Consider the following 12,951-nt stretch of genomic DNA (forward strand, 5'->3'; position numbering starts at 1 on the left):
ACAATTTCTTCCTGCCTAATAGTCTATTTTAATTTTTAAACAAAAAAAAATTCAGTCTTAATAATATTTTCAAATCACCAAGTTTGTAATTTCTTCTTTGATTTTGAGAATTTCTATTTTGGTTTTTAATTGGAAGTTTTTAAGTTTGTTTTTTGTTGTTGCATGCACAATTTGTTGACTTGTTCTTTCTCTCTTTTAATAATGAAAGTGCTTAGAGAGAAATATTTTCTCTGAGGCACTTCCTTGGCTGTTCCCAAAAAAGTTTGGTATGTTTTTTCATGACTGTTATAAACTTTTTTTTTCTTTTAACCAGCCATTTTTTCCAATTACATGCAAAGCCAATTTTTAGCATTCTTTTTTTATTCATTCATTGGTTTATTTATTTTAGGCAAACATTGCTAGGGGTTAGCGATACAAAACCAAAATAAAGACAGCTTTTGCCCTCAAGAACTTTACATTGTACTGGAGGAAAAACAGCATGCTCACAGGTGTGTATATGTGTGTTTGTGTATGTGTATACACACACACACACACACACACACACACACACACACACACACACACACACACACACACATATATATATATATATATATATATATATATATATATATATATGCAAAGTCATTTCTGGGTAGGGGAAAGTACCAAAAAATGGAAGGACCAGTAAAGGAAAGGAAAGTTATCTGATCTGAAAGGTGGTAGGAAATCCAAGATATGAACACAAGAAAACTTGGGGTCAAATAACTTTATTTTGGCATATAATATCCCAGAATAAAGATTATTCTTTAATTTTTATTGATGTTCTTTTCTTCCTTCTTTATTTCTTTTTAGGTTATAGATCTACATTCATTTTTTACATATTTCCTTAGGAGTCATGTTGGAAGAGAAAAATCAGACAAAAGGGGAAAGCCATGAGGAAAAAAAAAACAAAACAGAAAAAGAAAGATGAAAACAGTATGTGTTGATCTATATTCAACTTCCATGGTTGTCTCTTTGGATGCAGAAGGTGTTTTCTAGCCAAAGTTTATTGGGATTTTCTTGAATCACTGAACCACTAAGAAGAACCAAATCTATCACAGTTGATAATTACACAAATCTGCTATTATTCTGGTTCTGCTTGCTTCACTCAGTATTAGTTCATATAAATCTTTCCAGGCCTTTCTAAAATAAGCCTGTTCATCATTTTTTATAAAACAATAGTATTCCATTATTTTCATATACCATAACTTAGTTAGCCATTCCCCAATTAATGACATTGGCTATAAAAAAAAATCCCCAGCTTTCTGTTTCCCTTCTAACATTGGCTGTATTGGTTTTGTTTATGCAAAAACTTTTTATTTTATTTTTCAAAATACATGCAAAGATAGTTTTCAACATTCACTTTAGCAAAACTTGGTTCCAAATTTTTCTCCCACTCTACCCCATTTCTCCCTCCCTAAGACAGCAAGCAATTCAATACAGGTTTAACATTTACAATTCTCTAAAACACATTTCCATATTCATCATGCTACACAAGAAAAATCAGATCAAAAATGAAAAAAAATGAGAAAAAAAATCAAACAAACAACAACAACAAAAAGGTGAAAATTCTATGCTTTTATCTACATTCAGTCTCAATATTTCGCGCTCTGGATGCAGATGGCACTTTCTATCCCAAGTTTATAAATTGAGACAAACTGCTTATGTTTTATACATGGAAATAGAAACCATGTGTGTAAGATTGACATTAGTAATTGGGTAGTCCAAAAGAAAGATTGGGGTAAACTGAGTATGATGTGACTCCAAAAAGCAAAACTGACACTAAAATATAAAAATAGTAATTATGTTCTATGAATTAGGTGTATATGTGTGTGTGTGTGTGAGTGTGTGTGTGTGTGTGTGTGTGTGTATGGATATAGATATAGATAGATATAGTAAAGCAAGTTAAAAAGTGGAACTAAAATATAAAGGTTAGCAGGGATAGAAAATAAGAGATATGCACAAATAAGAAAATAGTAGAATAAGGAAAAGGAGTAGAACTTAGAAAAAAATAAGTAGGGCTAGTTGTAAAGTTCTCTGTTTCTGTTTCCTTGGAGTCTCTGGGAGCAGCCTCGTTTTCAGTTCAGTAATCACCACAAGTACAGCCAGGTGTTAAAGTCCAAATCCTTTATTGTCTCTTTCAAAGTCTTGTCTCCTTTCCTTGGGCTTCGGCTAGTTTTCTGGATGCCTTCTGGAATCTTGGTTTCAATGGAGAAGTGAAGGAGGAGAGCCTGTCACCAGCGTGGTGTGAGATGAAGTGAATGAATAGTCCAAGGGCTTGTGCTTCAGCCTCCAGCCTTCTGTCTTCTCTAGCCTCTGAATCTCCCCAAATCCAAAGGTTTGTGCTTCAGCCTCTAGCCACCACAAAGTTGGACAATGGAATGAATCTGTCTCAGACTCTGAGAGCTTCTAGTGTGCTTGTCTTTTCTGGCCCTGAGAGCTTCTAGCTATGTGTTCTACACTGAGTATACACCAATCATTATATCACTAGGAAACCATTATTTGCTGTAGGATTAAATCAATTCCACTTGCCTCCTCAATTCCACTTAGTCCCTTGTTTCAAGTTCTGGCCCATAACATCTCCTTGTAGGATTAAATCAATCATTTTGAACCATGCTAAATTAGATAATTATTGTCTCTATCAATTCCACTGACTTAGTACCTTGTAACAATCCTATGAAGTTTAAAGTTCTGGCCCATGACAGCTAATAATCACTGAATCACTTAAAGATTCAATCAAGATAGAAATCTGGCTTATATTTCAGCCCTATTAATATTGTTTTAGATGCATGTATGCATATATATGTATATATGTATGTATGCATGTAGATGTATATAGATATATGCATTATTGTGGGTGGGTGTGCATGTGGGAAGATATATGAATACATGTGTATGCAAACATATATGTGTGCATATATGAATACATCTGTACTTAATTGTAGCCTGCTTCAAGGGAATGAAGAAGAAATGAAAGGGGTATAAAAGAATAAAGTAAAAAGGGTACAGCAGATAACAAAAGAATAATCTACAAAGAAGCAAAGCTGGATGTACATGAATATAATGTCTTCTATAATTATATATGCTATCTGGAAATGGAAATTTGTTGTTAGATATTTTGAATCCTCCCTGATATTTTGCTGGGCACATGACAATAATTTTGTTTTTGTTTTTGTTTTGTTTTAAATGAATAAATATATATTTTAAAATTTTAAATTAAATTAAAATAAAAAAATGAAAAAAAGAAACTGCCTTGAATCACTACATTGTTGAGAAGAGCCAAATCTATCACAATTGATATTTATATAACCTTTTTGTTACTGTATACAATGCTCTTTTGGTTCTACTTACTTAGCATCAGTTCACGTAAGTCTTTCTAGGCTTTTCTGAAATCAGCCTGCTCATTATTTCTTATAGAACAATAACATTCCATTACATTCCTATTCCATAATTTATTTGGTTATTCTTCAACTGATGGGCATCTTCTCAATTTCCAGTTCTTTGCCACTACAAAAAGGGCTGCTACACACATTTTTTTTGATTCAAAACCTTTTAAATTTAATGTAATAAAAAATATCCATTTTGCATTTTATAATGTTCTCTAGTTCTTCTCTGGCCATAAATTTCTCCTTTTTTCTTTCTAAAAAGTAAACTATCCCTTGCTTTTCTAATTTGCTCATATTATCGCCCTTCACATCTTTCAACCTTATTTAAGTATGGGGCGTGAGGTATATCTCTATGCTGAGTTTCTGACATAATATTTTCCAGTGTTCCCAGCAATTTTTGTCAAACAGTGAGTTCTTATCCCAGAAGCTGGGATCTTTGGGTTTGTCAAACACTAGATTGCTATAGTTATTGACTATTCTGACTATCCATTCAGAATTCCACCAACAATGTATGTGTCCCACTTTTCCCACATCTCCTCCAACATTTGTCATTATCTTTTCCTGTCATTTTAGCCAATCTGAGAGGTGATATCTCAGAGCTGTCTTAATTGGCATTTCTCTGATCAATAGTGATTTGGAGCATCTTTTCATATGACTAGAAATGGTTTTAATTTCTTCATCTGAAAATTGTCTGTTCATATCCTTTGACCATTTATCAATTGGAGAATGTCTTGAATTCTTATAAATTTGAGTAAATTCTCTTTTAGAAATGAGGCCATTATGGTGTTAGGTGTGGGTCAATGTCTAGTTTCTGCTATACTAATTTTCAATTTTTCCAGCTGTTTTTGTGAAATAGTGAGCTCTTATCCCAAAAGCTGGGGTCTTTGGGTTTGTCAAACACTAGATTGTGATAGTTATTGACTATTCTGTCCCATGAACCTAACCTATCCCACTAATTGATTATATTTCTTAGCCAGCACCATATGGTTTTGATAACCACTGCTTTTTTAGTTTTAGGTCTGGCACAGCTAGGCCACCTTCAATGGCATTTTTTTCATTAATTCCCTTGAAATTCTTGATCTTTTGTTCTTTCAAATGAACTTTGTTATTATTTTTCCTAGATATGTAAAATAATTTTTGGGGAGTTTGATTAGTATGGCACTAAATAAGTAGATTAATTTAGGTAGTATTGTTATTTTTATTATATTCCTTCAGCCTACCCATGAGCACTTGATATTTTTCCAACTGATTAGATCTGATATTATTTGTGTGGAAAGTCTTTTGTAGTTGTGTTCATATAATTCTTGACTTTGCCTTGGTAGATAGATTCCCAAATATTTTATACTATCAACAGTTATTTTGAATGGAATTTCTCTTTGTATCTCTTGCTGCTGGATTTTGTTGGTAATATATAAAAATGCTGATGATTTATTTGGATTTAATTTGTATCCTGCAACTTTGCTAAAGTTGTGAATTGTTTCTAGAAGTTTTTTAGTTGATTCTCTAGGGTTCTCTAAGTATAACATCATATCATCTGCAAAGAGTAATTTTATTTCCTGATATAATCTTTTTTTTTTTTTTGCTAGAGCCAATATTTCTAGTACAGTATTGAATAATATTGGTGATAATGGGTATCCTTGTTTGACCACTGATTTATTGATTTCTAGATTCTTCCAATTACATATAATACTGATGGTTGTAGATAGATGATGCTTTTCATTTTAAGGAAAACTCTGTTTATTTCTTTGATCTCTAGTGTTTTTTAATGGGAATGGGTGCTGTATTTTATCAAAAAGGTTTTTCTGTGTCTTTTGAGATCATAGATTTCTGTTATTTTTGTTTTTGATATGGTCAATTAAGCCAATAGCTTTCCTTTTCATTTAATCAATCCTTCATTCCTGGTATAAATGCCATTTGGTCATGGTGCATCATCCTTCTGGTAAGTTGTACTCGTTGCAAAATTTTATTTATCATTTTTGCATCAATATTCATTAAGGAGATTGGCCATATTTATCTTTTTTCTGTTTTGGATCTTCCTGGTTTAGCTTTCAGCACTATATTTGTGTCATAGAAGGACTCCTTCTTTGTCTTTTTTTTTTCCCAAATAGTTTATATAGTATTGGAATTAATTATTAATTGATCTTTACATATTTGGTAGAATGCATTTGTAAATCCATCTGACACTGGAGATTTTTTCTTAGGAAAGTCATTGATGATTTGGTCAACTCATTTTTCTAAAATGGGATTAAATATATCATTTCATCTTCTGTTCATCTGGATAATTTATGTTTCTGCAAATATTCATACATTTCAATAAGATTGTCAGGTTTGTTGGTATACAATTTGGCAACATAGTTCCTAATTATTGCTTTAATTTTTTCTTCTTTCATGATAAGTTCACCCTTTTCATTTTTGATGCTGGTTATGTGTTTTCTTTTCCTAACCACACTAACTGAAAGTTTATCTATTTTGATGGTTTCTAAAGCCACCTTAGTTTTTACTAATTAGTTCAATAGTTTTCTTACTTTCAGTTTTATTAATCTCTCCTTTGATTTTCAGAATTTCTAATTTGGTATTTAATTGGGAATTTTTAACCTGTTCTTTTTCTAGCTTTTTAAGTTGCATGCCCAATTCATTGATTTCCTCTTTCTCTGTTTTATTCATGTAACTATTTAGAAATATAAAATTTCCCCTAAGAACTTTTTTGGCTGCATCCCCTAAGTTTTGGTTATATTGTTTCATTATTGTCATGGATAAATTGGATAAAATTATTGATTGTTTCTATGATTTGTTGTTTGACTCACTCATTCTTTAGGATTATTTAATTTCCATTTGGTTTTTAGTCTCTCATACCCTGACCTTTTACTAAATGTAATTTTTATTCATCATGATCTGAAAAGGATACTAATTCTGCCTTTCTACATTTGATTATGCAGTTTTTATGTCCTACTACAAATTTTTTGGGAGTACCATGAATCACCAGATATTTCTTCTATTTTTTCATTATTTTTAATTTGTCTGATTGATTCTTGATATCTCAGAGTCATTAGCTTTCATTTGCCCAGTTCTACTTTTTTAATGTGGGATTTTCTTCAGATAGTTTTTATACTTCCTTTTCCTTTTAATAGCACCCTTTAAAGGTACTATTTTCTTCAGTGGATTTTTAAAAATGCATTGGCCAATTGCATTTTTTCCCTGTTGGAACATTTATTTTATTTTAATTTGTCATAATAGATTTTAATTTTCAAAATACATACAAAGAGTTTTCAATATTTACCCTTGCAAAACTTTGTTCCAAATTTTTCTCCCTTCTTTCCTCCTACCCACCTCCCCTAGACAGCAAGTAATTCAATATATGTTAAACATGTGCAGCTCTTCTATACATATTTTCACATTTATCAGAAATATATTTTTATTTTTTTGCTTTTTATGACTTTTCTCCCTTTTGTTCTGATTTTTTTTGCACAACATGACAAATATGGAAATGTGTTTAAAGTATTATACATATATAATCTATATCAGTTTGCTTGCTGTTTTGGGGAAGAGAGAGGTAAGGGAAAGAGGGAGGAAAAGTTTGGAAAACAAAATCTTACAAAAATAAATAGTGAAAACTATCTTTGCATGTATTTGGAAAAATAAAATGCTACTGAGGAAAAAAAAAGTCTGAGTTAATATATTTAGGTAAAAAGTTTGTGTACTTCAAAAACAGTTTTTCAATTTGTGATTGCTTCAGTGATAAGGGAAATAATGTGATTTAAAAAAATGCAAAACTAATACTAAAGGCTTTGTATGGTAAAATCTTAAATATTTAAAGAAAAACTATATATGTAGGCAAGGTAGTAAGGGCAAGGATTTTGCTTATTAGGTAAACTAGGGCAAGCTGCCTAATTTACCTAGGCCTCAATTTACTCAAATGGCAATAATATCATTTTTGTCTACTTTATGGGGTTGTTGAGGGGATCACATGAAATAATGTAATCTGATTCAATTAAATCAAAAGCATTTAAAAAGGGTCACAGTATGGAAGGCTAGGGAGACAAAGACAAAACGAGAACAGTCCCTGATCTTAAGAAACTTACATGGTATAAGGGGGCAACATGTAAGTAAAGATAGACTTTATAGAAGGGGAATATGAACTAATTTGGGGGGATGGAAAAGATTAGTAAGGGTCTTGTGTAAGAGGGAAGAATGGAGGATTGAAGGGAATCCTAGAAACAAAGATGAGAAGGAAATAAATATCTGTCAGGAGACTCACAGCCTTTCCAAAGGTATGAAGGTGGGGCATGAAAAACAGCTTGCATTAGAAATGACAAATGGATTCAATGTTGGTACAGAGTACATGAAGTAAAATGAAAGGTGAAATCAGTTCAGAAATATATGTTGGAGCCAGTTTTTGGAAGGCTTTCAATGCCTAATAGGAGTTTGTATTTTATCCCCTAAGCAATTGGAAGTCATTGAAGATTCTAGAGAATAGCAGGGTCAGACTTCTGCTTTGGAATATTAATTTGGAAATTATGTGGAAAAGGCATAAATTAAATGAATAAAAAAAATTTAGTACTTATATGCCAAGCACTAGGGAAACAAATTCAAAAGTGAAGGCAATCCTTACCTTTAAGTCGCCTACATTCTAATTAGGGAATGATGGTCAGAAAGAAAGCTATTTTGCATTGGAACATTACAGGGATGAATAGAATTCTAAGTAACAGATCAATTTACTTTTATTAAAAGCAACATTGATTTGATTATGGTTCTAAAACTGATAGCAGAGTCTGGGGGCGAAGTGTCCAGACAGAAGTTGGCCAAAGATAAAATAAAGCATGCATGGCCAGAGGTAGTCTGATAGAGTGGTTCACATGTGAAGTTCTAGTGCTAAAAGGGTTAAGTCATCCCAGTCATGGAAGTAAACCAACTGGGCATCAAGGCGGCTGGATGGATTGGAGGAGAAAACTTGAGGCTGGGAGACCAGTTAGGAGACCATTTAGGGAAGAGATAATGAGAGCTAAACACAAAACACTCACAAGCATGTATTGACAGAATTCAGTAACTCCACTGAAAACTATTATTATACTCTTCTGAGAAGTTGAGACATTGAGGGCTCAGTTGGGAACCCATAATATAAATCTTAATGGACCCAGTGGGGAGGTTGTATGATAGCACTATTAAGCAGTCCCTGAGTAGAAGCACTTATCTATTGGGGAATGGTTTCTGGAGTAATCTATTTCCATTTAGTTGTTTATTTATCTTGGATATCAGCCATCACCAAAGACATTCGATATAAAGATTTTCCCCAAGTTGACTATTTTCTATCTTCTCCTAGTTACATTAATTTTGTTCATGCAAAACCTTTCCAACTTAACGTAACTGAAATGATCTGTTTTATGTTTTGTAATTTCGTCTAGGTCTTGTTTAGTTAAGAATGCACACTCGGGCCCTAGATGTGAAACCAACCCCCTCATTTTCCACATCTGGATAATGAATCCCAAGGTGGTAGTTTAGTAACTCACCTTAAGTAAAAGAGATAGAATTTGAACCCAGATCCTAACTCTAGACTAGTATATTACATTTGATGGATGTCCAATTATTAAGAAGTGGGAAAACCAATTATGGCACATGTACTAACGGAGTAATACTTTGCTATAAGAAATTGAGAATATGAAGGATTCAGAATTATGAATTCTGTGATTATGAATCAGAGAATATGAAGTCAGAATTTTTTCAAACTCTGTTCTTTTCTTGGAAGGCCTCTATTCCAGGCTAGACCTGACCCAGGCCACAAAATTTAGGTTTATGGGCTACTAGATGGTAAAGTGGATAGAGCACTAGCCCTGGGTTTAGGACCTGAGTTCAAAGTCAGACACTTAACACTAACTAGTTGTATGACCTTAATGAAATCATTTACTCCCAACTGCCTTGTCCCCCCCTTCCCCCCCAGAAAAAAGTTTAGGTTTTATATTGGAATGTAGGTTACTTACTTAATAAAAAGATTTCTTTAGCCCCTTAGCCCCTGCTAAGGATCTTCAATGAATAGTATACATTGAAAACTTTTGTTGGTTTGGTTCCTGTGCCTTTGACTTGTTTGTCTCGTCCTGATATATTTAAGTCAAGTTTTAGAGAGACAATCAGTACCTATTAAGTAAAAACTAGCCTAATTTGAATGGAGTGTTTTGAGACTTTGCTTCCACGATCACATGTATGTCGTCTTCATTGCAGGGTCCTGGTTTCCTCAAAAGTTCTCTTGGTATCCTATTTCCTTTGTAGAGACACACTTTTTTTCTTGTCATTATAAAGTTCACAAATTAAATGGGAAGACAACACTATAAAATACTAATTCTTTTAGCCATCTTTCAATCATCCTGACAAATACCCGCAGTAACGCCTTCATGACCCTTTGCTGAGGGTTACCCATCTCAATTCATGCTCCATCGGCTGCCCCCCAGATGCCCTGATACATCTGGGAGGACTCCATTCAAAGATCTGCTTTCTTGGATGGTGAGAAACCTCAGCCGTGCTGCTCCCTTCCCCTCCTAGTAGATTTCAATAGCTGGACAGCTCCACCTCCTCATGGAGTGCCCTTTCCCCCTCTTCCCTGCTCCCTTTTATGCTTTGTTTTTCCGAGTAGAATGTAAGCACCTTAAAAGCAGGGGCTGTCTTTTTTTTTTTTTTCCCCTTGTATTTGTATACCCAGCACTTAGCACATAAAAAGCTAAATGAGTGTCTTATCAGTTCTGAAATTTACAAAGACAAATAGATGCTGTTTGTGCCATCCTGTGAACTTGGTTTATTAATAGAGAAAGTTAAAGAGATTTTATTAAGTAGGATGACATAGATAGTTAAGTGGCTCAGTGGAGCTGGAAGACTGGAATTCAAGCCTGGCGATTACTAGCCGGGTGACCCTGGTCAAGTCTCTTAACCCTATTTGTCCGTTTCCTCATCTGTAAAATGAATTGGAGAAGGAAATAGCAAACTGCTCCAGTATCTTTGCCAAGAAAACCTCGTGGGCATGATGAAGTCATAGGTACAGGACATGATTGACAGAACAAGTGACCACGAGATATAAGCAAAGGTGTTTTTGTAAATTACCAAAAGCTCAAGGGGGAAAGAAAAAAAAAAAAAAAAAGGATGATTAAGCAGTTCACTGGAGTTCATTCCAAAACAATGATAAAAATAACAAATAACGGAAAATCTGGATTTCTAAAGTTCCTGTAACGTTCTTAGATTCTATGGATTAAGCTTCCAGGAAGCAGAAGCTGCCTTTGCGCCTTTTGTATCTCGCGCCCTTAGCCCAGCGTCTGGCACAGAGTAGGCGCTTAATACATGTTAATGACATATACCTATAAAGACTATACAGGCAGACTAGAATTGGCGGGGGCGATCACTTTTGCAGCCCAGATAATCCAGTTTCTCATTCTCTAGCATTAGCTGCATCTGAGAACCCCGCACAGCCTCCCTCCCCCCGTCAATTTGCATTTGCTTCTCAGTAACATCCTCCGACTCAACAGTGAAAGCGCAACATCCATTATAAAAAAGAAATTAGTCAAGTACGGTAACGAACGTGAGTTGACATCATTTCTGGAGGACTAAGGAAGAGGTCCGTAGACCCGAAGCGCTTTGCATTTCCAAAAATAAACAGCCGTGCACCAGCGTCCAAGTTCAACCTTCGTGTTTTTTTAATCCCCTCCAACCACGTGGTTTAGCCTGGCTCATCTTCGCGGTCCCCTCCCCTCGCGGTTTGAGAACGCTTGCCTTTGGCGCCGAACCTTTCCCCTCTCGTAGTCGCCACCACTGGCTTCCGCCCTAGAGGGGGAAACGGACCAGACCGAGCCTTCTCATAAATAAAGTCGAAAGCGAATTCTCTAAGGAATGGAAACTATGACCAAAATAGAAATACGATTTTTCCACGTAGAGTCTGACGGGAGCTAGGCCTGGGTGGGAAAAGGCGGCGAAGTCTTCCGGGGTATCCTCTTCTCCCTGCTAGGGTGGCGAAGATGGTTTGATCCAGACCGGGACACCGCCTCCTTGGAGGCCGCCATTTTATTTGGCTGGGGAAAGGATCGGGGTCGTGGGGGAGGGGTCGTATATTCAGCTCACCTGACTGGCGGAGAAGCAGCTGCGAGTCCCGGGAGGGTCTTTCTCCCGGGCCGGGAGCGAATAATCATGTATATAAAACAGGTGAGCCCGGTGCCGTGCCGTCCCGGAGGACTCAAAACCGCCTCCGCTTCACGCCTCCCCCCCCCCACCTCCCCAGTCCTACGGGGCCCGCTCCCATCTCCCTTGTGGCAGCGGCGGGAGGAGAAGGGAGGCGTCGCCCCCTCTAGTCTCCTGCACTTTCTGCACTCTATTGCCTCGGGCTTGGGGGAGTACCTTTCTCTGGTCCTAGACCACCGAACGGGTCTGCGGGTGGGTCAGGAAAACTGCTAGCGGGAAGCGGCATTCTGGCTCCCGGGAGTGGGTGGGGGGACCTGGGAGAGGCGGGCCGCGTGGGGCCGGGGGAGGGAGAGGAGAAGTGGGGGCGAGGCGGGGAAGGGAAGGAGCGGGCCATTCTTTCCGACGCTGACCTGCCCGGGGGGGCCGCGGGCGTGCGTGGGGGTGTCTGCCTTGCAGGCCGCACTTGACTTTGCCCTTTCCTAACCATAATAATAAACACCCACAACGATGTGCAGCTTCTTCCCCATCCCCTCCTTTCAGCTGATGCGCGCCGCTCCCCTCCCCTGCGCCTTTTTTGCCTCTAAATGTGGTAGGAACCTAATTAATGTTTCCGAATTGAGCTCCAGGCCTGTCCCGTGGGTATTACTGCTGTCCAGCTGGTGGGCCCGTTGGAGAGCTGGAATCCTTGATAAAGTTTAAACAAGTACCCCCCCCCTTTTTTTTTCTGTTATTTTCTTCGCTCCTTCCTCATGGCATTTTTAGTCTTATTAAACTTCCAGCTAAAATCCCAGAGGAAGCCTTTCCCTATTCCCCTAAAATTTGGTGCCTTACCTCTGTTGATTATGTCCAATTTGTCTCGTTTGTGCCTTGTTGTTATTGCACTGTTTTCATATTTTACATATCCATCCATCCTTGGGTGGTCTTTGAGAGACTGAACTACCTTTTGCTTTTGTTCTTATCCCCAGCACTTAACCTGTCACTTAGTAAATACTTAAGTCCTAGTTGACTGACTTAGCCAGAGCTCCAGTTAAGGAAGATATTCTGGACAGTGAAAACACTTGACATACTTTGTTTCCCACTCCACGTATGGGATTCTGGACAAATCAGATCATGAGATTGGGAGGAGGGTAATGACGCGTGAATTGCTGTGTTTTCCTTTTTAAGAACTTTATTTTTATGTATTTTAATATTTCTATTAGGAATTTATTTTACATTTTATCATTTAGCTTTTTTTTTATGGACAAAAATCCTCACACACACACACACACACACACACACACACACACACCCATTGAAAAAGAAAAATAAGACCTTTGAGTGACAGATTTGCATAGTCAAGCAAAAAAAAAAAAAAATCCCAAAATGACCATGTCCAAAAAGTATGTTTCAGTGTTGATTT

At 36.5% G+C, this 12,951-nt stretch overlaps 1 protein-coding gene across 1 annotated transcript in view; it reads left to right on the forward strand.

The window, feature by feature from the left end:
* Window positions 1-11,371: 11,371 nt before the first annotated feature.
* Window positions 11,372-12,951, forward strand: part of SMC3 (structural maintenance of chromosomes 3) — a 44,199-nt gene continuing 42,619 nt past the window's right edge. The window contains exon 1 of the mRNA XM_074295569.1: window positions 11,372-11,576. Within this exon, the coding sequence (XP_074151670.1) occupies window positions 11,562-11,576 (15 nt within the window). The 5' untranslated portion in view covers window positions 11,372-11,561. The remainder of the gene's footprint in view (window positions 11,577-12,951) is intronic.

This window comes from Sminthopsis crassicaudata, chromosome 2 (assembly GCF_048593235.1).
Source record: "Sminthopsis crassicaudata isolate SCR6 chromosome 2, ASM4859323v1, whole genome shotgun sequence".
Lineage (NCBI taxonomy): Eukaryota > Metazoa > Chordata > Mammalia > Dasyuromorphia > Dasyuridae > Sminthopsis > Sminthopsis crassicaudata.